Source organism: Chelonoidis abingdonii, chromosome 3, assembly GCF_003597395.2.
Source record: "Chelonoidis abingdonii isolate Lonesome George chromosome 3, CheloAbing_2.0, whole genome shotgun sequence".
NCBI classification, from domain to species: Eukaryota; Metazoa; Chordata; order Testudines; family Testudinidae; genus Chelonoidis; species Chelonoidis abingdonii.
The window spans coordinates 189536216-189559942 of record NC_133771.1 but is presented as its reverse complement, the minus strand read 5'-3'; the positions used below and the strand labels follow the sequence as shown (position 1 = coordinate 189559942).

Genomic DNA, 23727 nt, shown 5'->3' with positions numbered 1-23727 from the left:
TTAAAGGTCTTAGGTCGCAATTTAGTAAGGCATTAAACTTGTGCCTATGTGAAGCACATCAAGGCACTACACCCATGCTTAAAATTAGGCACATGTGTAAGTACCTTGCTGAACTGAGACCACAGACCTTCCGCTTCTAGGTTCAAATCCATCCGGATTAGTAGTATCCAAAAGTTTACTCACTGATGTCTGTTTGGTGACCTATGTGAAATGAATTCTATAATCTCAGTTCAGTTTCTAGCAGGCAGGTCTTTCTGATAGTTTCAGGAAGAAGCCAGGAAGAGTGAAGAGATATGAAGAGTGATCTATTTTCTACCATTCTAAAGAGGGTACAAATACCGCCCCATCAGTACAGAATTATATTGGCTGAGTGGTGTTGAGAATCTTGCATTGCCAGTGTGTGTGTTCTTCCTGTTCTACAGATTTAGAAGACTTCGGTTTCCAATACGTTCAACTTTGATACCTTTCAAAAGCACTAAATGAACAGGAAAATATTTTAAAAACCACCACATTATAGCTCTCTCCATTATTATAGACTTCATTCTGAAATGCAGAGAAAATCCTATTGAAATCCATGATAGGTGAGTTTCAGATGATTTAATCATCTCATGGTAATCTGGATTTACAAATCAAAAAAGTGGTAGGAATATACAGATTATGAGAAATACCTTTCTTGTTAGATCTCTGAAACTGCATCACACATCATTTATATTACAAGCTCACGAATTAGCATTCACAAGCTTTTCCCTGTTGTCTGACATACTGCATCTTCCACAGGAAATGGTTAATCTTCAGTGAAAATATCATCTCTCAGCCCTGTGAATTTATTGGGGTTACAGAGGGAAAGTATTCTCTGAAGTTGGCTGTTATCGCAGTAAAGCTGCATTAAGTAGCTCAAATTAAGTATCTGTAGTAATACATATCAGTATTACATACTACTGATATCAGGCTGGGAAGATCAAGGCTTTGGGGTACAGTTGCAAGGGCAAACTTGATTATGCTTGTTCCGTAAAAGCTTCTACCCCAAACTGTTTGTGATTTTTAAATATTACTAGGATTCACTTGTACAGAAATTAAAATTACTTATAGATTCATTTCTAAACTATCTGAATTTTATTTCACACATCACTACTGTTCCAGTAAAACTGAAATATTTTCCATTTATTCCTGGTAGTACATTCTATTACATAGATACTATAATTTTGAATAACTTTCCCCTCAGGGTTTATAGAAAGAGGTCTATTAAAATGTGTCCTTGTCTTTTTAAGAGAATAAAACCAGGAAGAACACATGCTATGATGGAACCATGGGTTTAAACTTGTGAGAATTCAAAATTACAAGGGGAAGAAGTTGGCTTGGGATGGATAGCAAGGGGTCAGTACAGCAGGGTTTTGGTGCTTCTAGAAACAAACACATATGTAACAGGTTCGGACTCACCAGCTGGCGCCTCCTGCTGGTGACTCTGGGAATTAGCTCTGTCCAGTGGAGCGCCCCCTCCTGGTGGTGTCCCATCTGTCGTTCTGCCCTCCATTGCTGTCTCTGGACCCGCATTGTTCCCTGCTCAGCGGCGTCCTCTTCAAGGCCACTCCTCTCCGGCAGTGTCCCTTAGTCCATCTGAACCCCTTTCCAGGGGTCAGTGATCAGCAGTTCTACACTCCAGCCACCGTGTCCAACCACCCTCTGAATCCAATCCCTCTTGTCAGGGATCTGCGCTGTCCACAGTGCTAGTCTCCTCCCTTGGAGACTGACTTTCCTCTGTTGAAGGCCTGGGACAGACTGACTGCTCCTGCTCTGGGCAGCCTTTATATACACTGAGCCTGGCCCTGACTGGCTGTCTCCAAACTGGGCCCTGATTGGCTCCCTGTCTGAGCAGGCCCCCTGGCCTGCCACAGCCCACTCTCACAGGGAGTGGGGCAGTCTGCCCCACTACACATATAACAGTGTTTTGAATCACAAGGGTGGTTTGTTTGCAAGGTAAGAAAGTAAAAATATTGAAGGCATCGGTCCAGATCATCTTTCCCATTGTACCAGGCATTGTAGTGCTTTTGATTAACTCCAGGACCAGATCCTCCTTGTCCAGAGTCAAAAAAGAGAGGAAATATAAGCTGGCTGGTTAATAAGTGACAGCAACCACAATTACAGGGCAAGAGGTTACAAGAAGAAAGGAGCAACTAACAGGAGTGTTAAAAAAAAACAAAGAAAAAGAGGAGTGATGTAGCTCTCTGCTACTTAAGATGAGGATATGTTGTCAGTTGTAAAATTGGTTTTCCATGAAATGTTTGACTAGATAGGAGAGGCAACCTACAATTACTAGAAGACTGTGAGAAAGTCCATAGCATTAGTCAGCTGAGGCACAGATCAAGCAATCCAGACATTCAAACCATTGAAAAGCCAGCAAACCACATGAAGAAAGCAGAGAACAGCATGAGATTCAAGCTGCTCCCCAAACTCAGATACATCTGTGACTTGTACTTGGAGCGTGCTCATATTGTTGTTATACTCCTGGCAACTTTAGTAGATATATTTCAGGCTGCTGGTAGCAAGTGCCTGTCTTGACCTCATCTCAGAATTTGTATATATTATTGGAAATACATCCTGGGAATAACATCAGTAGCCTCCTGTATACAGTATCATTTATTCTCTTTAAGTAATTAAAAAATGACCTGATTTTCAGAGGTACTGAGTACCTTCATCTCCCATTGGCTATTAGCTCCTGGGAATACTGGGCCCCACACCCCAATCTTTAATAGATGATTCATACTTTTGAATATCAGGCCATAGTTCCCACACAGCGATACCTTGTGTTTTACAAAATATCATATTTTAAAAATCCAAACTTTACCCATTGGCTCAGTTACAAGTTTTCTCCAGATTTACATTGTTTCAAAGGATTAGAAATGTAAAGCAATAAATACATGCTGCGGCTGGGATTGGTAGTTTTGCTTACGCTCCATAAAACAAGCTAGATTACAGCTTGCAAATCGTGGCTGTAAATACTAATGTATTTTGACACTGGATCCTGTACATCACACAAACGGAATACCTTTTTATGTGTGAAAGTTTACAATTATAACATGTCTCTTTCCTGTGGCTGTGTTTTAATTAGTGGTGTGGGGTCACTATAGAGGGTGTTAGAGAACACCAGTGTAAATGTTGTTAAAGAGTAAGCACTAGGTTTGATAAAGGTCATCCATACGGCCTTTAGATTGATCATAGGGACCAAGCAACTTGATGGAGATGACTTAGAAGAGTTGTGCTTCATCACCTTTCCTGCTTTGATTACCACTTACTAGTGAATTTGGTCTGTAATCTTTATTCATTGGGCCCTTTCTGAATTGTTTTGATAATGTCGGTGGGGAAAATGTACCCAGTACAGAATTTTTTTTATATTTGACAGTGTCACACATTATAAAACAGAAAGGAAACATGAGATGGGACAGCTCTGGGCTCGTTGCTGCTCTGATCTGCAAATCATTTTCCCCACACATTGCACTGACCGCTCAGTTTGGGCCTTCTGCATGCCAGCTGTGATAAAGAGTTGTTGCAGGCCCTTCTCTAATTCCCCCCGCCCCATGCCTTCATTTTTTGGTGGTGGTTGTCTGACATCCGAATACTAAAAAGCTTGAACAATTTTTTCAAGGCTGGAGGTACTGATTCCTCAGAGTCTTTGCAAACTGTTTTTATTGCCCCCCATCCTGGTTCTCTTATTGCAGTCTCTTAAATGACTGAGCAGAGAATGGATACCCTGCATACATGGCTACTGAGGCCACCAAAACGTCATGACCAAGAGCAATACAAGGTTTACAAGCCACAGCAAAGAAGAAATTTTGAAGAATAAAACAGAACAGATGACAGGCGGAAGAACTAAAGAATGGACAGAGGATTCAGAATACAGGAATCAGGGGCGGCTCCAGGCCCCAGCCCGCCAAGCGCGTGTTTGGGGCGGCACGCCGCAGGGAGCACTCTGCCGGTGGCCGGGAAGGCGGCGCCCTGCGGCTCCGGTGGACCTTCCGCAGGTGAAATGTCTAGAGCCGCCCCTGACAGGAATCATAGACTCAAAGATAAGTGCTGAGGGGAAGACTGGAAACAGTTAACATAAACAGGACTGATAACTATCTGTATTGAAAGCTATTTGGAGATAAATCAGTGAACAAAGGCCATAATCATTACCTATCTCCTGGTGTGGGACTATAACAGAATTTTAAAAGCAGCAAGAGTGGCTGGATGTCATATGTATAAAACTCACCTTTCTCGATGCCCTCCTTAACTATACTGAAGTGCATGCTCACATGCACAGCTGCTGAGAAAACTGAACTTAAAATTCACAGTCCAGCATGCCTTAATTTATCCACCCAGGCTCCAAGTTCATTTTGAAGGGGAGCTTTATATGTTTATTGTGTCTACAATAGAAGAGGCTTTTCTTTACTTGAAATTGTCAAAGGCACCTGGTAAAGGTGAGGGCATGAAAGACCACTGAGATCTTACTGAGCTACCATAAAGTTTCACTTTCTTAACTAATATGTTTTTTTTTCTTTAAATATATATTGCTTAGTAGCTATTTAGCTATCAATCCAGAAAGAATACATCAAAGAGAGGGTCAGGTTGCCTTAGAAACATAAGCCCAATTGTACAGGCTTTGGAGAGAAAGAATAATTCTATTTTAGAATTTTGAACCACCATCAATCATTATAGAAACTGAACATCTTCCACATAAGATATATTGACAATAGCAAACTCCGTAGTAGAATAAAAGGACATTCTGGCTTTTCTCTCTTTTTGGGGATTATAGAACATTCTACCTGGGGTAGACTTATTTATTCATTTATTTTTAAATTTAAAGATGGGAGTGGTTATTGAACCCTGCAGAAAGTGGCCTTTGAAGAAGAGGAGAAGACACTCATCAATGTCTAGGTTCTGTTGGGGGAAAGATTGTAATACTGTTACATCAACTCCAGCTGTGTCATGTATTATAATTAATACTATTTAAAAAACCTAGAAGTTACTTAAAATGGATTTTCAATATATTGTATTGCTAGAATGTAAAGGTTTTTCAAGGCCAGGGAACCAAAGTATTTTAGAGACAAAACTATAAGAAAGCACACTGATAGCAGAAATCTGCTCTTCTCATTGTTGTGGACAGCTTTTGGCCACTCAGCTTTAGACCTGAACTTTGTACAATATGATTTTAAAGCATAGCAATTGAAAGTCCTAAGGAAAAGAGTCTCTAATGATATCCAGAAAACTGATTTTAGTTCCATGAGAATACAGTCAATTAACCCTTAATCATTTTCATCTTCATGATACTGGAAATGCTGCCAGGATTCGATTTATAGAATTATTATGCTATCAGTAAATAAATAAATAAATAAATAAATATTCCTGAAATACCAAAATCAAATTTAATTACTCCTGTGATTCCTCCAAAGATAGAGAGAAATTGGTATTTTTCTGACATTATGTTCTGTTTTTAATATGCTGCAATAGAAGAGTTTCTCTGAGTATGGCCTAAGAGATCTATTACATAATTACTACCATCTGAGATATAAACACAATTACAATAGTGCTACCCTTGCCAGCCTGGAAGTTCCCAAATGGCTACACCATCTTCTGTGTAAGGTTCAGGGAAAGGCATGTAGTGGTATATGCCCCTCAAATGTCCTTCTTGAATTCTAAAGAGGGTGCGGAAAGAAGTGATTCAAAAAATCTGCCATTCTGTGATCCAAAAATACTTATTGGTTAAGCCCTGATAAGAAAATAAATCCAGCTCCAAATCTGTCGCATAAAACCATATTGCAACAGAAACTGATTGAAAATAGATGAAATGCTAGGCGAAGCCTTCAAAAGATTCGTTGCCATAATAGGAAAGTAGATGAGTAGCTGATACCTTACAAAAATGTTCAGTATAGGAAACTGATCAAAATATATTTTAGTTTCCCTATATATCACATTTACTTCTTTCCTTATATGGTCACATAACAGGTTACCAGAAATGCTCCATCCTATAAACACCTTCTACAGTCATTGTCAAACAATCTTCTCTTGATTCACAACTTGGAAAGAAAAAAAACCCAACCTGTTTCTATATCATCTACATCCTTTAGAAAACGTTTCTTCAGAAATAAGTAAGGTTATGCAAATCATCTGATACCAAAATATCCTAGATATTTAGTCTTAGATAAAATACCTATATGCCCTTCTCTGGAAATTGCAATCAAACCACCAAGAACAGTAATATTGTAACTTACATAATACAGTTAATGGAAGCTTTTACTACATTAATTCATTTCATGTTATGTGAAACAGTAAAAAATCTGTCAATGTAAAAAAAAAGAGAAAGAAAAAAGTCATAATTATATGTATCCGTAACGTTTCCTCTTGACATTTTTAAAGACCAATCTAGTTAGAATTCCTTCTTTAAAAAATCTCAGCTGGGCATACAAATTAGACAAATGACATTTTTTGAACTCCTTCCTTTCCCTTTGTCATTTTCTTCCTTTTAACTCCCTCACACTCTCCCTGCTCCTGCTGAAGATTCTCTCACTCCCCAAACTCCTAACCAATGGCTTCTGAATAGTTCTTCCTGCTCCTTTCACAGCTTTCCTCCTTCCTGGAGGGTTCCCAGCTGTTTGGACACACCACCCAAAAAACTGATCTTCTAAAAAATCCTGATCCCTTTGAAGTCTATGAAAGTTTGGCCACTGACTTCAGTGGTGCCAGGATTTTACCCAATGTCTTGTAATAATGGCTAAAAAAAGGTAAACTGGACAAATCAAATTTTCCCCAATTAGTTCAACTGGCTTGCCCACTATTGTAATTTTGTTAGTATCTACTTTTATTTCTCCTGTGCATTGTAAGCCTCCTAGGGAGAAATAACCATAATAAACATTTGGTTTGCTACATTATCAACGGCAGATTTTTAATTCTCAACTACTAGAGACTGAAATCAGATGGCCGTTAAAACACTCACAGAAATTTTCCATTCCTCTTCTTTATGGCACATGGGGTGGGGGTGGATATCTTAATTAGTAACTAGTTATCTGTGACAGCATGCCTGAAGTGTTGAATAGGAATTCTTAACACTAAGGAGCAGTGAATTTCTCATATAACTATTGCAGCTCTGTGTCACTGATTCAGTTTACAGCCAGATCAAAAGTACTACCCCTCAGAAAGGATGGATGATCATGTGGCTAAGGCACTAGGCTTAGACTCAGGAGCTCTGAATTCAGTTCTGGGCTCTGCCCTAAAATTCATGTGTGACTGAGGGTAAGTCACTTAACCTCTCTGTACAATAGGGGATAATAATCCTCCCTTTCCCCCATTTTTTATCATCTTGTCTATAAGATTTTAAGTTCTTCCTGAGAGGGACTTCTCATACTATATGTGGGTTCTGAATTTAATGTAATGGGACCCCAAATTTTGGTTGGGGCTTCTATACATTACCATAATACAAATAATTAGAGCAACCATAATCTGACCTCAAACGGATGGTTGATGAGAAATGTTTTGGTAGATTTGCTCCTGTTTCTTGTAGAAATGTGGCTGCATCACAAAACACATCATTATGACTAGCACCTTAATGTAAATATCAAGAGTGGCCCAAAAAAACAAGAAGTGGCATACCCAGAGCAATATTAAGGTATACTGGCAGAGCAGCATGTAGGAAAGAGATGTGGACAGAGGATTTTACTCTCTCGTATGTACTATACTGGACTCCTGTGTCAACACAGATTGCAAGAAATGACATCCCCAGTCTTGCAGTTCTAAAGAAGAAAAGAATTTTGAGAGAGGAGTATTTCTGCAGCAGTCCTACTGTCATCCTATGATAGCTCAGAAGATTAATCAATGCTCACGTTAGTAGCAAAAAGAGTACCTGGGTACATGATCCCATCATCATATAACTATAATCACACACACAAAAAACTATGTTAAAAGAACATTATTAAGATTGCAAAGTCAAGCAGTCAAAAGTAGGAAATGTCATAATTCAGGTTACTTGTATAATCTCAGTTCAGATCCTTTGAGCGTATGCATTATGATACAGTCGTTAATTACATGATCACATACTATGTTTTCTACAGGGATCACTGCCTCATTCAATGCACAGGACAGACCAGCTCTGGAGATGAATCAGGGGTGCATAGTGAAGGAGACTTTGTCTATAGGCTCCTGCTTTATTTGTTGCAGGAGTCAGATGGATGGTGCTCACTTAATAAGCAGCTATTAAATATTTTATTTCCTCCTTCACTACACAACCCTAATTCCTCCCCAGAGCAGGTCCATCCGGTGCACTGAATGGCACAGGGTTCCTGTGGAAAAATAGTATATGATAATGTAATTAAAGACCATCATAATGCATACACACAAGGGGCTGGAGGAGAGGGGCAGATTACGGTTGCACAGGCAACCTTAATTCTGATATTTCCTAACTTTTGACTGCTTGACTTTTCAACCTTAATAATGGTGTTTCAATATAGTTATTTTTGGTGTGTAATTCCCTAGGCTTTTAAAAGAGCAAACAAACAAAAAACAAACAGAAATTCCATCTTGTGACTTCATATTGACTCCCACCTGGTTCATATACAGAGCTGAAACCTTTAGATCTACTTCCCAGGCCTTTGCCATTTGAGCTGATGATAGCAGTAGTATGTTTTCATTCTCCATGTGGACCAGCACTAAATACTGATTAGACACACACTTTGCCAGTTGGTTTCACAGATATTTGCTGACAGCAGAGGAATGGTTCCATCCCAGGCTCTGGAGTGGAGTGCTATAGTGGGCACAGATTCTTCAATCCATTTCCCACAAACAGGACCCCTTCTGATCACCCCTCCAACCTGTCCTTGTCACAGTCCCATCTCTGCCCCATCCCTGGCTTCTCATCCCAGTCCCATTCTCTTCCCCTACCTCAGTCTCCCCTCCTCAGGCTTCTCATCCAGTCCCAGCAAGTTCCAGTCTCACTCCACCAGACTTCATCCCAGCCTCCCCCTACTGGCAGTTCCAATCTCCTCACCCAGCGAGTCCCATACTGCCACCCTACCCAGTTGCCTTTTCCAGTTTCTGCCATCCTCTCAGTTTCCTTGTCTCATTCTACTCCCCTCCCTTTCCTGCAGGTCCAGCTCATATCCCCTCTCCATTTACTCAGGCAGCTTCCTCCTCCACACTATGTGCATTAGGTGGGAATCGGGAGATGAGGAAGGGTCATTAAGAGCATAGCTCTTAGTTGAGGTGCCAGAGATACAATTGCAGGGCAAGTCCTGCTTAGCCCCAGGTTGAGGCATCCCCAGTGCATACTGAATCTTCGGAAATTTAGCCTCTAAGTTTGAGGAAATCAGAACTGAGGATATATGAAAGGCTTATAACTTCACCATATTGGACCAGGCTTTCACAGGTATGACAAAAGGCACATCACTGATGCAACGGTCATCTGCCAACTCCACCATATTTTAAGTCCCTGATCCAAATCATGGGAAAGCTAGAACTTTTCAAAGAAAAGATCACCAGAAATTATTTTTTACCATGGCAAGACAATATATTTTCCCTTAGTCTTATTCTTGGAAATGGCTTTATTTTAGCTAAAATATATAAATAAAAATAATAAAAAAAGAACAGTCAGAGGTAGCTACCAAGCTCAGCAAATTTAGGCCAAGCAGTTAAATTTGGCAAAGTTATAAACAACTAAAAACAATGTTTTATAGTGGAAAGAGTTCAGCAACTGTATTTACAGGTGGAGTTATCATCCCTGCCTACAATTCTACATATAGCTCAATCCTGAAACTGCATCAAGTTGCCTTGAATTCAAGCTGCGATGTTTTATGGATTTGTACCTAAGCAACTCTAGAGGCATATCTGACCATAACTATGGGCAACACCCTGATTTGTTAAGCAATGTAACTTTGATTCTACACTATATCAAAAAATTAAATTATCACATGTACAGTAGTCTTGCAACATTGATATGTTTCATTTGTTAAAGGTCAGTCTTTTGTTAGAGAAGATTCATAGTAAGACAGAAGGATTTTTTGTATATCCTTAACGAAAATCTGAACTTAATTTACTCATGCTTCAGGAACAAAGTTTCTCTATTCATACAGGCGCGAATGTCAAGTTTCTATTCAGAAGACATTCCATGGTGAAAATCTAAAACATTGAAAATAGGGATTTTAATGGTAGTGTTGACACAGTGTTAGCTACACCATCACAAATACAACCCTTCGATATATTATTCCTTTATGGTAACAGACAGCATTGAAGCTGCCCTGTAATTTAGCACTTCAATGCTTCAATATTAATGTAATGTGACAATGTTATTATTTGTGCTATTTTCCAGGCCATAATAGTGGTGTGTGTTTCCACAAATATGACATTATGCTCACTAATGTAGTTACACTTATGTACTGCGGTGGTGAAAACAGATGTAAACTCACAGAAAGACTCTTGTACGATACAGCCGAGGATTTGATTTGGGTTTTTAGTTTTTGCTGTTGTTGCCAGAGTCATTTTCAGCCTACTCTTATGAAAAAGCTGAGTGTCCTGGGAGGACAGTTTTCACTCCACAACCTGCAGTTACTAATACTTAGGATATTTGTGATGTTTTTTCTCAGAGGAGCCAGGATGCCAACCATTTGTAAGGATAGTCATTAACTGTCCTTTTTACACAGTATTCTATGTAATCCTATTTTGTGGGAACATTTTCTAGTGGCCTGCTTTGCACTTAACAATATAACATTTCCAACATACCACATCTACCCTGCATCTCCAAGTGTCATATCATAGCAGAATTAGTGATAACCTCCCCCTCATCTTGCGTCAAGATATCCCTACATTGTTTCTCTTTCAGTAAATAAGAAACAGCACCATGTGGCGTGTTCCTACTTGTGCCATCATGGGCATTAATGGTCTGCATCTGCCGTATATCTGTTAACACTGGATGCACTTAAAAAGTTTCTACTGGACTGAATTTTTTTACAGATTCTAGTGATATTCCTGAATGTGGTCCCCTATGCTGTAAACTGAGACATGCTGGTATGAATCAGTTTTCACAGAGGATATTAGCTTCACTCTTACAGGAAGTACTGTACATTCCCTGGGTGGCATCACTAGAATCTTCTCCTCCCCACTTACAGATACATATAGGACATACTCAGTTTGTCAGAGGAGGAGACTCTTCATGCTTTCCTTATTTTGAGCTGAATTTTGATACCCTTAACTTATGCAGAAAGCACTTTACTTCATCAAAAATCTCTTGCATGCATATATATATATATATATATATATATATAAAATTGATATTTTTGCATAGCTATCACAACTGTATTTTTCTGTACTACCTTTTCCCATTTTCCATTTCCTCTGAACTTTCTGCTGCAGAAATTAAGGACCAGACAAGAGATATGTAAGTGAAGACTAGAGATGACATAACGTCAAACTTTCATGAATTGAGGTCACATTACTTGACACTAGTTGAGCAATGGTCTCAAGTTGCAGTGGGAGAGGTCTAAGCTGGATATTAGGAAACACTATTACACTCGGAAGGTGGTGAAGCACTGGAATGAGTTATCTAGGGAGATGGCGGAATTTCCATCCTTAGAGTTTTTAAATCTGGCTTGACAAAGACCTGTCTGGAATGATTTAGTTGGTGTTGGTCCTGCTTTGAGCAGGGGGTTGGACTAGATGACCTCCTGAGGTCTCTATCAACCCTAATCTTCTATGACATACTGAAAATATCAACTTAAAAAGAGCAACATCATTTGTACAATTTTAAAGAAATATATTAACTAAGACTTGCAAGAAAAGTCAGGAAAACTGACTAGACAATGTTTTTGTCTTAATCCACTGAAAAATAGTAGCTTTTATATGCTACACTTATCAAATCACGTGATACTTTATTTTTTTTATTTTTTATTTTCATATTATTTTGATAAATAACCCAGTTTTTTGTTACTCTAATATGCTACATGCATCATTTTGATATACTAAGCTTTTTGTTTTACTTAGGTTTGTAAATATGAAACAGGCAAATCCAAATTTTCAAACTAACAAGTACAGAAATTTTCTTATGTCAGAATACTGGGGCAAATCCTCAGTTCCTGTAAATTGGTGTAGCTCTGTTGGCTTCAATAGAGCAATGCTAAAATACATCAGCTGAAGACTATAGTTATTATGTTTTAAAGTGCACTTTATTCTTCAGCAACAAAAAATGTTTATTAGTAAAATGGTATGAGACAATTCTGCGGTCCATAACTGCTTCAAATTTTTCTTGATATTAGTGTAAGCTCGGCTCATTTAAACACCACGGAATTTTACCCAGAGATATTTGCCAATATCAATATCAATAAGACACCCAGGAAAGTATACATGGTATCCAAATTAGCATCAAAATAAACTGTCTTTAGTAGTATAAGAACCCCACCCATTTTATCTGCACTGCAGGCCTCTGAAATTTGGAATTGTTGGTCTGAAGACCTAACAGTAGACTCTCTCCTAAATACTTTGAATCTCTCATTCTGCATTCTATCAGAAAGTGCAGCTCTCGAGAACTGGTTTTCTTCCACTTTTGTGATGGGAGATAATGAAAAAATGGGTATAGTTGGGGCAACAATTAAAAATAACAGCAAAACCCCCCAACAATGAGAATCTTATGAAAATCTTTTGTTATAAATTTTCTATATATTTTAATTTCTAATCTCATAAATGCTTGGGACCTACCCTTTGAACCAAACATTGTTAACTCTTGAGATAACCACAGTTACTATGCTGGTCTAGAACTTGTCCAATAAAGAAATGAACTTTGTTGTAGATTGGACAGCCAAAATTACATATAGTAACCAAAAAATGTGTGACTAGATATTTATATTAACTATCTTTCTACCATATTTGGCAGGATGTGGAAACTACACTCTCGTTCAAATACACGTACAAACTGTGAAAATCAAAATGCCAAGTCTGATTGAAATGCCCTTCTTGTAAATATGCAAAGGTTTCCAATAATCAGACATCTCAAATGGGATAAAGTTCAATCCTCAGTAAGAAATCTTGACAGCTTCTATAACCAAATAGGCCTTATTCATTGCAGCATTATTGCAATTTCACACCAAGCTAAAAAATCAAGGGGTCTAGACTGGTATAAAACCAGAGCAGCACACTGGTGAAGCAGGTCCCATATTTATTACAGCTTTCATTTGTACTTGAGAACCAGATGGTTGGTATATAATATTTGTGATTATTCAGATGAAATTAAAAAAACAACAACAAAAAAAAACCCCTAAAACACTTGGAGTGGTTTTTATTTGACAGAGCTTAATGTGTCACCTAAAGAGATCTACAAAGAAAGATAATGAGCCTTGTCAACTGTTTCATAGTAATTACAGCTCTCATGAGATAAAGTTACAAAATTACAATATAGCTTAAGATAATAAAATGTGAAAGGTTTTTTTTATCATCAGAAAAAAACTATTTGCAATATTTATGCAAGGCTCATTTGAAATAGGTAACCATCAAAGCATTAGAACAATTGCAATCAAGTATAAAAAACCCCAAATTCTTTCACAATGTTAGATGTAGTATTGTTGTCCCCCATTTATTCTGTAATGCTTCATCATGTTCTTCCTACCAGCATCATAGATTATCTCAGAGTTTTGCCAGTTCAATTAACTATATAATATTAAATTAATACAGATTTTAGACACTTGCTTTAAATACTGCCCTAGAGCTGTAAGGCTTTTAGATAAGCATTCTCTAATTTACTTACGGTCATTGCACAATGGTCCACTAAAGGAGGTCATACTGCAGTCACAGCTGAATCCATCCCACTGCTGCAAGCACACTCCTTGGTTTGCACACGAATCCTCTTGGCATGTGGTACTGGGGCCTGATGAGAACATACAGAAGCAACTAGAATTTTGTCTTTAAAAGTAACATGTTTATCTTTGGATCACATGGCAGTTGCCAACATCTTAAATCTAATGAGCAAAGGGATCTAAAGTAGAATTTATTTAAATCTTTCTGTGTCATGTGGAAGCATATAACATTACAAATTTTTGTTTTGGCTCCAAGACTGACAGAAGAGGATTCATAAATATAAAGAAAACAAACAGGCGCAAGAGTTAATCCAAGGGAAGTAGAGATGTTAACACTGTAGCAAGCTATGATTAATTTCACATCACATCATTAACAGGCCAAACATTTTTTCCCCATAAAATTAATTTATTTATTCTTTTTCCTGCAAAATGTGTTCCAACCAGCAAAACCAGGTACCATGGAAAATGGGAAATAAAACTACATGAAACAAGATCAGAAAATTAAAAACAAGCTAGGAAATGAAGCTACATTGTAATGTACCTGAAATCTCAGAAAGTACTTTAAAAAGGAGCTGAGTCTAAAATAAAGAAGAGTTGGGGGGTGGATTTGCAGGAAGGAATGTTGGCAAGTATTGAGTCACATGCTTTATTGATCCCATGCAGGTTCTTTTTAAAATATAAAATACATAAATAAATCAGAGTACTAATGAGCCGGCATGCCCAAATATGACACACATGAAAAACAAAGCTATTCTATTTCTAGAAATTCATAACTAGACCACTGAAAAATAAAATAACTTTTTAAAAGGTATGATCAAAGCACTAAAGCAATCACTAAATAAACATACTAAAGACTGAAAGCCTTTATGCAAAATATGCTGTAAAATGAAGGTTCCTGTATCATGTTTAGGGGTAAAAAGGGAAAATCTGAAACAAAAAAACACACTTTATTGCAGGAAATGTACAGAGCATTTATTGTAGACATCCAACTGTGCATTCTGGGTTTCAGTCTTTTTTAATACACACAGGGCTATCTACCTTGCAAATCAGCTTTCATCAATGCAACTTTGTCGGCAAAATAAAAAAAAAGCAAAATATATTAAATGTTAATAAGCAATATTGAAATGGCAGCAAACACAGAAAAACATTTAGAGTAAAGTGCATGCTGCTGTTAAAGAGAGAAAGAAATGCCATATAACACAAACAAATCAATGCTAATAGCCATAAATCTCTAGGCAAGCCAAAATGAGAAAACAGTAATTTGCCAGTATTTTACTACAAATATAATGGTTAATTGAGCTGATGACATATAATGAAGGAAAATTAGAAGTTTTTTTCCTTCTTCTTGGATAGATATGAATGCATTAGCAAAGCGAATGCATGGCTGCATCCTGACTAGTCATTTGTCATGTTCAGATACAGTGAATTCTACAGTCATTAGTACATTAACCCTTCCCATTTTCCTCTCCTTTAGACCTTTCTGTGTGACTGGGAGAATTAAGATAGGAATATACATCAAGAACCATATATTGACTTGGATCAACATACACAGATCTCCCACTGACATGGTCCTAATCCTTATAAAACCCTTTTCAGTAATTTTGGAGACTGAGACATCCACTTAAATCTTTTAAATTTTAAATTAAATCCCAAAGAAAGATCCTAATGTGGATTTTTCTTACCTAATCTTATAAGAATCACTCATTTGGGGGTATTGAACAAGGCCCAAAATCTGTGAAATACTTAATCATGTGCCCAGTTTAAAGCACATCAATGTGACTAGTCACATGCTTCAAGTTAGTCAAGTGCTTAAGTACCTTGCTGAACTGGGACCCAAAAGATCATCACAAGACTAGGTCTAGCAATAGAGTATACTATTGATCACAGTTTAACCAAAAGTATTGATTAGCTCTGATATATTTAGCCTGTATACTAAAATGCTGGTATCTATTGGCCAGGATGGGTAAGGAAATGGTGTCCCTAGCCTCTGTTTGTCAGAGGATGGAGACGGATGGCAGGAGAGAGATCACTTGATCATTACCTGTTAGGTTCACTTCCTCTGGAGCACCTGGCATTGGCCACTGTCAGTAGACAGGATACTGGGCTAGATGGACCTTTGGTCTGATCTGGTATGGCCGTTCTCATGTTCTTATACCAGATTAATCTGAAACTGTATGCAGCAGCTAGTGATCTGCATTCAACAAAGAAGGGACCTATAGGGCAGCCATTCTACTTTCTTAGCAGTTTTGAGTTCAAAAGTTTTTCTTTAAACATTTGGGCATTGCATCATTCTCTGTAAACATTTGGGTATTATAATGGTTGACAAGTCACTCACATTTTTTTTTAAACCAGAATCTGCTACTTGGACACCTTACAAAAATGAAGTGAAAATATCTGTAGGTGTTTAAATGCTATATATTCATGCATTTATTTACACTTTAGTTATGCAATGTTGTATCTCATCATCAAATTAAAATTAGAAAAAAGTCATGCGGAATTAAAGTAGAAAAACACAAACACCAAGGCAAAAAAAAATTAAAATAAAGTGAATGCTAAAATGCATGGATGTAGAAAGAAATACTTTTTGCAACTTAAGGAACAATTGCCTTAATGAGTTTTTTCTATTGCTCATATCATTCTGAGTGTTTATCGCTTTGCAGCTCTTGCATATTATGTGTAAATATTTCTCCAACAGAATTTGCTAAGAAACACAGATTGGTTACAACCATATCACTGGTTTTAAGTGTAAATAATATTTAAAAAGTATGTTTAACTGATGCTAGAAAATGTTACTAAATATTACCATTGGGTTCATCATTTTATATACATATTATAGATCTATTTTTATTTATCTAAGCTACTTAGTAAGATGCTATCATATGCAGCTTTGAGTACTTGTGGTATAAATATAATTTTGTTTCATCTTCATTGCAGACTTTTTAAAAAAAAATTAAAAATTGATTGGATTTATTTCTTTGCATGGATAATTCATTTTATATTTGTAAAGTAAGGACATGGATTGGTTTGGGAGTTACACATTTAACACAAATGCTTCATATTACCTAGTGGTATGTCTTGATGTCTTGTGGTACATCAAAAAGGTAACTCAAAAGTTACCTTATGTCACCACTGTCCAACACCATGTGTGCTGAGGAAAATATTAAACTTTTCTAAGGGAGGCCCTGATCCCATTTCAACTGAAGTGTATGGAAAAATTATTGAATTCAATTGAGCAAGATCCATCCCTAATGGTCAAACCATAAAAGTGACTGTTATGACCCAGCTTTCGGTTAATTATTCACAAGTCTATTTAGCAATTTTTTATAGTTCTAGCTTTGTAGTTTCTTGTCATTGAAGATTTGTCAACAAAGAGGTACCTACAAAGTTTAACTTTTATTCAAGAACCAAAAACTACATGGAGTTCAGGCATTTGTTTTTGGCGGCAACCCTGAATTCCTGTGATCCATTAAAAACTTGCCTTGTCCCACCTGCCTACCTGTGAAAAGTATCACAAACCAGGCCATGATCCTGCAAACACTTATGCATGTGTTACATTAAACACAGAAGTAATTCCACTGAAATCAATAGGATTTCTCATGACAGTAAAGTTAAGCATATACATATGTGTTTTCAGGACAATAGCCAAATAAAGAGAAGCCCTGATCCTGCAGCTGATAGCACAAGGGTGAACTGTGGTAATGGGTCTCTGAACAGACATAGGAGTCTGTCACATGATATCAATTGTAGGATGGGGACCTAAGTCAGCATGTACAATTCCAATGCTCATAATTTGGTCAAAAGTCTCATGATATTTGGCATTTTTCTTAAAGTCCCAACTCATATAATCAGTTGATTATATGATCATCTTAAAGTAAGTTCCTATCTCTTATGATTAATGGAGAAAATATGGCTCAGAAACTGGAAGGCAAATACAAATATTATGATTTTTAAGCCAATCTCATGATTTTGGAGTCCTGTCTCATGATCTTTGAATGCCTAGGCTTGGCAATATTGCAATCTTCTCACATAGGGGAGAACTTTAAGAAGCTGACTGATCAAACACGAGCAGCCAGTCTTCCTCAAAAGGAAAACAGATCATCTAAAAATTAGAGCTGTCAAATGATTAAAAAAGTTAAACATGATTAAATGGGAGATTAAAAAAAATCACAATTAATCGCAGTTTTAATCACACTATTAAACAATAATAGAATATCATTTATTTAAATATTTGCATATGCTTTCCACATTTTCAAATATATTGATTTTATGTACAACACAGCATACAAAGTGTACAGAGCTCACTTTATATTATTATTTTTATTACAAATATTTGCACTGTAAAAAAGATAAACAAAAGAAAGTGTTGTAGTGCAATCTCTTTATCATGAAAATGCAACTTAAAGTGCAGAATTTTTTTGAATAAAACTGCACTCAAAAATAAAACAAGTCCATTCAATGCTGCTTCTTTTTCAGCCAGTCTCTAAGACAAACAAGTTTATTTACATTTACAGGAGATAATGCCGCCTGCTTCTCATTTACGATGTCACCTGAAAGTGAGAACAGGCAATCATATGAAACTTTTTTAGCTGGTGTTGCAAGGTATTTACATGACAGATATGCTAAACATTCCTATGCCCCTTCATGCTTCAGCTACTATTCCAGAGGACATGCTTCCATGCTGATGACAGTTCTGTTCGACAACGATCCAAGGCAGTGCGGACTAACGCACACCCATTTTCATCATCTGAGTCAGATGCTACCAACACAAGGTTGATTTTCTTTTTTGGTAGTTTGGGTTCTGTAATTTCCGAATCAGAGTCTTGCTCTTTTAAGACTTCTAACAGTATACTCCACACCTCATCCTTCTCAGATTTTGGAAGACACTTCAGATTCTTAAACCTTGTGCTGAGTGCTGTAGTTATCTTTTGAAATCTCACACTGGTACGTACCTTCTTTATGTTTTGTCAAATCTCTAGTGAAAGTGTTCTTAAATTGAATAGCATGTGCTGGATCATCATCCAAGACTGCCATAACACAAAATATATGGCAGAATGAGAGTAAAACCACAGACCAGGAGACATACAATTCTCCCAGGAATTCAGTCACAAATTTAATTAGCACTTTATTTTTTAAACGAGCGTCTTCATCATGGAAGCACATCCTCGAGAACAGTGGCTGAAGCATGAAGGGGCATGCAAATGTTTAGCATATCTGTCAGGAATTGCAATACGAGCTACAAACACACCATGCAAATGGCTGTTCTCCCTTTCAGATGACATTGTAAATAAGAATCAGGCAGCATTTACAGGAGATAATGCATGTTTGTCTTAGTGATTGGCTGAATAAGAAGTAGGACTGAGTGGACTTGTAGGTGCTAAAGTTTTACATTGTTTTGTTTTTGAGTGCAGTTATGTAACAAAAAATTAAATTTGTAAGTTGCACTTTCATGATAAAGAGCACTACAGTACTTATATAAGGCAAATTGAAAATTACTGTTTCTCTTGTTTATCTTTTTTACAGTCCAAATATTCATATTAAAATAATAATATAAAATGAGCACTTTGTATTCTGTGTTGTAATTGAAATCAATATATTTGCAAATGTAGAAAACATCCAAAATATTTATAATAAATTTCATTTGGTATTCTATTATTTTTAACAGCGCAATTAACATTATTATTAATCACAGTCAGTCAAATTTTTGAATTGAGTTAATTTGTTTTGAGTTAATCACTTGAGATAACTGCAGTTAATTGACAGCCCTATTAGAAATGCTATTGACAACACATGTTTAGACTGGACTATATTTTATTATCTAGGTATGGATAAGAGCTTGCTATTAATACTCATGCGCAGGTAAGTAAACATAGGCTATTCCTGTCTGATTCTCTCTCATTTCATATGACAATAAACTAGGTTAAATAATCAGTGGTGTTTTCATTATTCCAGTAACTTCTTTACCAAGGGTTCATCTCTTTTATAGTTTAAGAATGAGTGTGAAGGAATGGTAGGCATGTCAGTCCCAAGATATTAGAGAGACAAGGTGGGGGAGGTAATATGTTTTATTGGACCAACTTCTGTTGGTGATGGAGATAAGCTTTTGAGCCACACAGAGCTCTTCTTTCCTTTCCCAGACCTACAGAAGACCTGTGTGACTCAAAAGCTTGTCTCCATCACCAACAGAAGTTGGTCCAATAAAACATATTACCTCCCCCACCTTGTCTCTGTGAAGGAATAAAACAGATGGTAATCAAGGTAATCAATGAGTGTTTAGTTGTCTATATGGTAACTCTAGCAAAATCATATTTAGTGTTTTTATTTTCTTACATTCTTTTTCTTATTTTTACTCTTTTAAAATATATTTTTGGCATGCTGCATTATTTCTAGTACATATTAAATTAAAATTAATATGTATTTTATTTATGGGCTTTTCTGCATTGCTTATCATTGTTTTTACTGCATCCATCACACACATACTAACACTGTGCCAATTCTCTCAATATTATAAGGAGTCTCCTAATTTTAAACTGCTTATGATGCTATTAATGGTCCAAGCTTACTAGCTTGCTTTTGTCTGGATCTAAAGCCCTTTGTAATCTATGAAGAGACTCCCGTTGACTCTAATGAGCTTTGGATCAAGTCCATTAACCAAAACCATTGCTGAAGGTAACTTCCTGCTGATTCCTATGGGAATTCTCCACGAGCATAGGATGGTCCTTTAAGGGAGGTGGGCTCAACCCTACCCATGACTAATTAAGCTGCTTCTCAGGGGATGGGTTTGAGACCAGGAATCTGATAACAGCCTGCAGGGAACCTGGTCCTCAGATAAAAGACCAGCAAGCATCACAGGGAGAAAACTGAGGGGAGTAAGTCGGAGGCCAAGAACTAGGGGAAAGGACCTGGAAGGGGGCTTTCCACACCAGCTTGGTGGGTAAACTGGGGCTCAATTCACAAAAACTTTTATGGATCTAGAAAATCACTGGGATTCACAAAGCCTGAGTGCAGTGCCCTTGCTCTCTATACAACAAACGGGGAAAAATAGTTGCCTTCAAATGGGATTCCCAAAAGGCAGTATGCTAGGAAGCTCCTCACCTAAGAGAACTAATGGGAGATGCCAAACTGTGGGGTATGTGCTAAGCCTCACCCGTCTCTCAGAGATAGGTGCTTAAGTCCAGGCTGCAGGCAGGTGTTTCCCTCTACTTGGGAGTCTCAGCTGCAAACTCTCTCTGGGTGCTAGGCAGGTATACTATTTTAGCAAGAAGCTAGAAGAAGAACCTCCCTAATAACTTTGAGGGTAGTGGATAGGATACTAACCTGGTAGACCCCCTGTCCATCTGAGTGGGAAAGGGATTTGAACTGAGTTCTGCCATCTCTCAGGTGAGTGCCCCAACAACTGGGCTAGAGGATAATCTGATGTGGAAAGGGGAACTCTCTCATTCTCTCCTGTTGAAGCTGTTCCACTTTGTATCAATAATTTTAAAAGGTCATCAGAGTAGGAGAATTAGATCCTGGATCTCCCAGGGGAGTGCTTTAACCACCATGATACAGAGTCATTCTCATGCTTGTTCTCTCTCTCTCTGGCCCAGCGTTGAAGCTATGTCAGTGTGGATAAATAATGAGAGACTCATTCAGCCAGAGAGAGAAAGAATGAATTAAGCTTAAGCAATTAATGAAAAAAACCAAAACATTTTCTTGATCTGAAATTCATTGAGAGTATATTAACATGGAACACCATGATCCCATTTTTGTAGTTGCTTTTCAAAGCAGAATGGTACTTTAGTGAAAGTAATGTACTGGAAGACACTTGCTAATTTCAGAATGATGTGAATAAAGTGTATGTAGGGACAGAGAATTGATTTAAACTAATATCTAAAAGTGAAAACTATATGGAATGAAGCTACTGGAGGAATTAGAGATTGATCCAAGCCAAACCCTTAAACATGAACACACTAGTACTATAGACTCCTTGAAATCAAGATCTACATTTTATAGCTGGAGCCCATCTGCACTCATAATCAAGATTGTAATCATCCAGAGCAAATTCCTTGTTTTCATATTCAAACAAATCTTTTGGGGTCTAATTTGGTCCTAACTTGCATCCCACACTATTCCACTGGAACCAGTAAAGCTATACAGCATGTGAGACAGAGCACAGTTTGGCCTTATTAACTTCAATGGATAGGAAGATTTACAACCAAAAAAATCTTGATCGAAGCAAATAGCATAATACAGGGCAGACATTGGAAGACTGCTTATATATTAGCTAATGTCTAAGTACTATATAGAAGCTAATTGTTACTGTTACCATGATTAAATAAAATATGCCACAAACAAACAAAAAACTTGAAAATCAGCTTGTCACTAAACAAATTCTATTCAATAGGTAAATTAATGTTCTCAGGTTAGTCTGTGCTTTGTTGAGTAGGTATACATTTCTGCCTCGGGGGCATCTACCCTCATTAACAATGTACACAAGTTCTACTCCAACTGAGTGTAACTTGTGTACACTATTACACAAGTAAATGGTACCCTACTACACAAGGTAAAATATAAACCCATCATATAGAGAGTACAAATAAACAGGACTCAGCAGGATGGGTCTAACACTTGCACAACAAGATATAAGAATACTGCTTTATACTACTGTGATGTTTAGTACCTTCACATCCTCTTTCTATTTGCCCATTGCAAAACAGGGCATCCGAGATCAGATCAGGCAGACGTCCATTTAAGTCAACTGATGCAAGGCAACCTTGAAATCCCTCCTTTGCATGTACCAGTTTTGGTAAGGATTTATACATTTCTTTCGCCACTCCTCCAATATACAAATCACCTGTTAAACAGAAGTAAACGTTAGTCATAGAAAAAGAGAGCTAGTAAGTCTTTTGGTTTGCTTAAATATCTCATTCTAAATGACATATTTTGTAGGGAGACACCATTACTACATGTCCGTTACAGCTATCCCCCTATTCCATTTTGTTTCTTACAGCTGTCCCCATACTCCATTTTGTTTTTGTTCTCCTGTGGCCTCCCCTTCCTGGCTGTTAAGTTGTTTAGCAGGGACACTGCCCTTCTCAAAAGGGAGGGCCCCTTAAAGTTGTTTACCAAGAGCCAACTGCCCTTTTCAAGGGCATGGCAACTTGTGCTACGTGGGCCACTGCCATGTCAAAGAGGTTAGTCCTGTTATCACCTTGTTAAATTGGGCTGCGGTGTCAGGGTAGGCAATGTCCAGCTGCAAGACCTTTGTGTTTTAAGGTCATGGGCATGAGTCATAGGCCTCATGTGCGTTTTGAGTCACCTATTGCAAAGACAATCTGCCTAGACATGTCTCTGTTCACTGTTGTTGTTGTTTTTTTTCCTCTTTCCCCTGCCTCTGAGCCAATCAGAAGTACTGGTGGGAGACTGCCTAAATTTGCCCTTAAACCAGACATTTTCTGATCAGACCTCAGAAAGGTTCCTGCATTGCTGCCTGGTCTAATCAGCCAGGCGTCTCTGGGGGGTCCTTCTCCCCTCTTGTTTTATTTTTGAGCTTACCCCACCCCCCTTTTTTGAACCCCCCCTCACGAAAATGAATTGCTGCCTAGAGATCTCCTGATTATTGAGATCGTACCTAGCTTCTGATGATCTTGCTGTTTTACCTCTGCTGCTTCCTTTGGGGCTGGTAAGAATCCCTCTGTTGAAAACTCTCTATACTTTTTATTTTTTATCTTTAGCTGGCGGGCTCCTGTTCCCCAGCACTTCAGACTCCAGCTAAACCTTTGTCTGTGTCTTAAACCTCTCTTAAACTCCACAGCACTTTGCTGCTAAAAATATAGCCTGTGCTGCTGCTAAGCTGTGCCTTTCCTGGACTGGTGTCCTGGGCTGCCAGCTTGCAGCCCCTCCCCCACTGCTGCTAAGGTGCACCTATTAGAATCAGGTTCTGAGTCTAGAT

General features: G+C 37.8%; 1 protein-coding gene across 22 annotated transcripts in view; it reads right to left on the bottom strand.

Moving 5' to 3' along the window:
* Positions 1-23727, bottom strand: part of NRXN1 (neurexin 1) — a 1354235-nt gene that overhangs the window by 572828 nt on the left and 757680 nt on the right. For all 22 annotated transcript variants that reach the window (XM_075064378.1, XM_075064379.1, XM_075064391.1 and 19 more), the window contains 2 exons: positions 22456-22629; positions 13748-13867 (listed from right to left, as the gene is read on the bottom strand). In XM_075064378.1, the coding sequence (XP_074920479.1) occupies positions 13748-13867; positions 22456-22629 (294 nt within the window). The remainder of the gene's footprint in view (positions 1-13747; positions 13868-22455; positions 22630-23727) is intronic.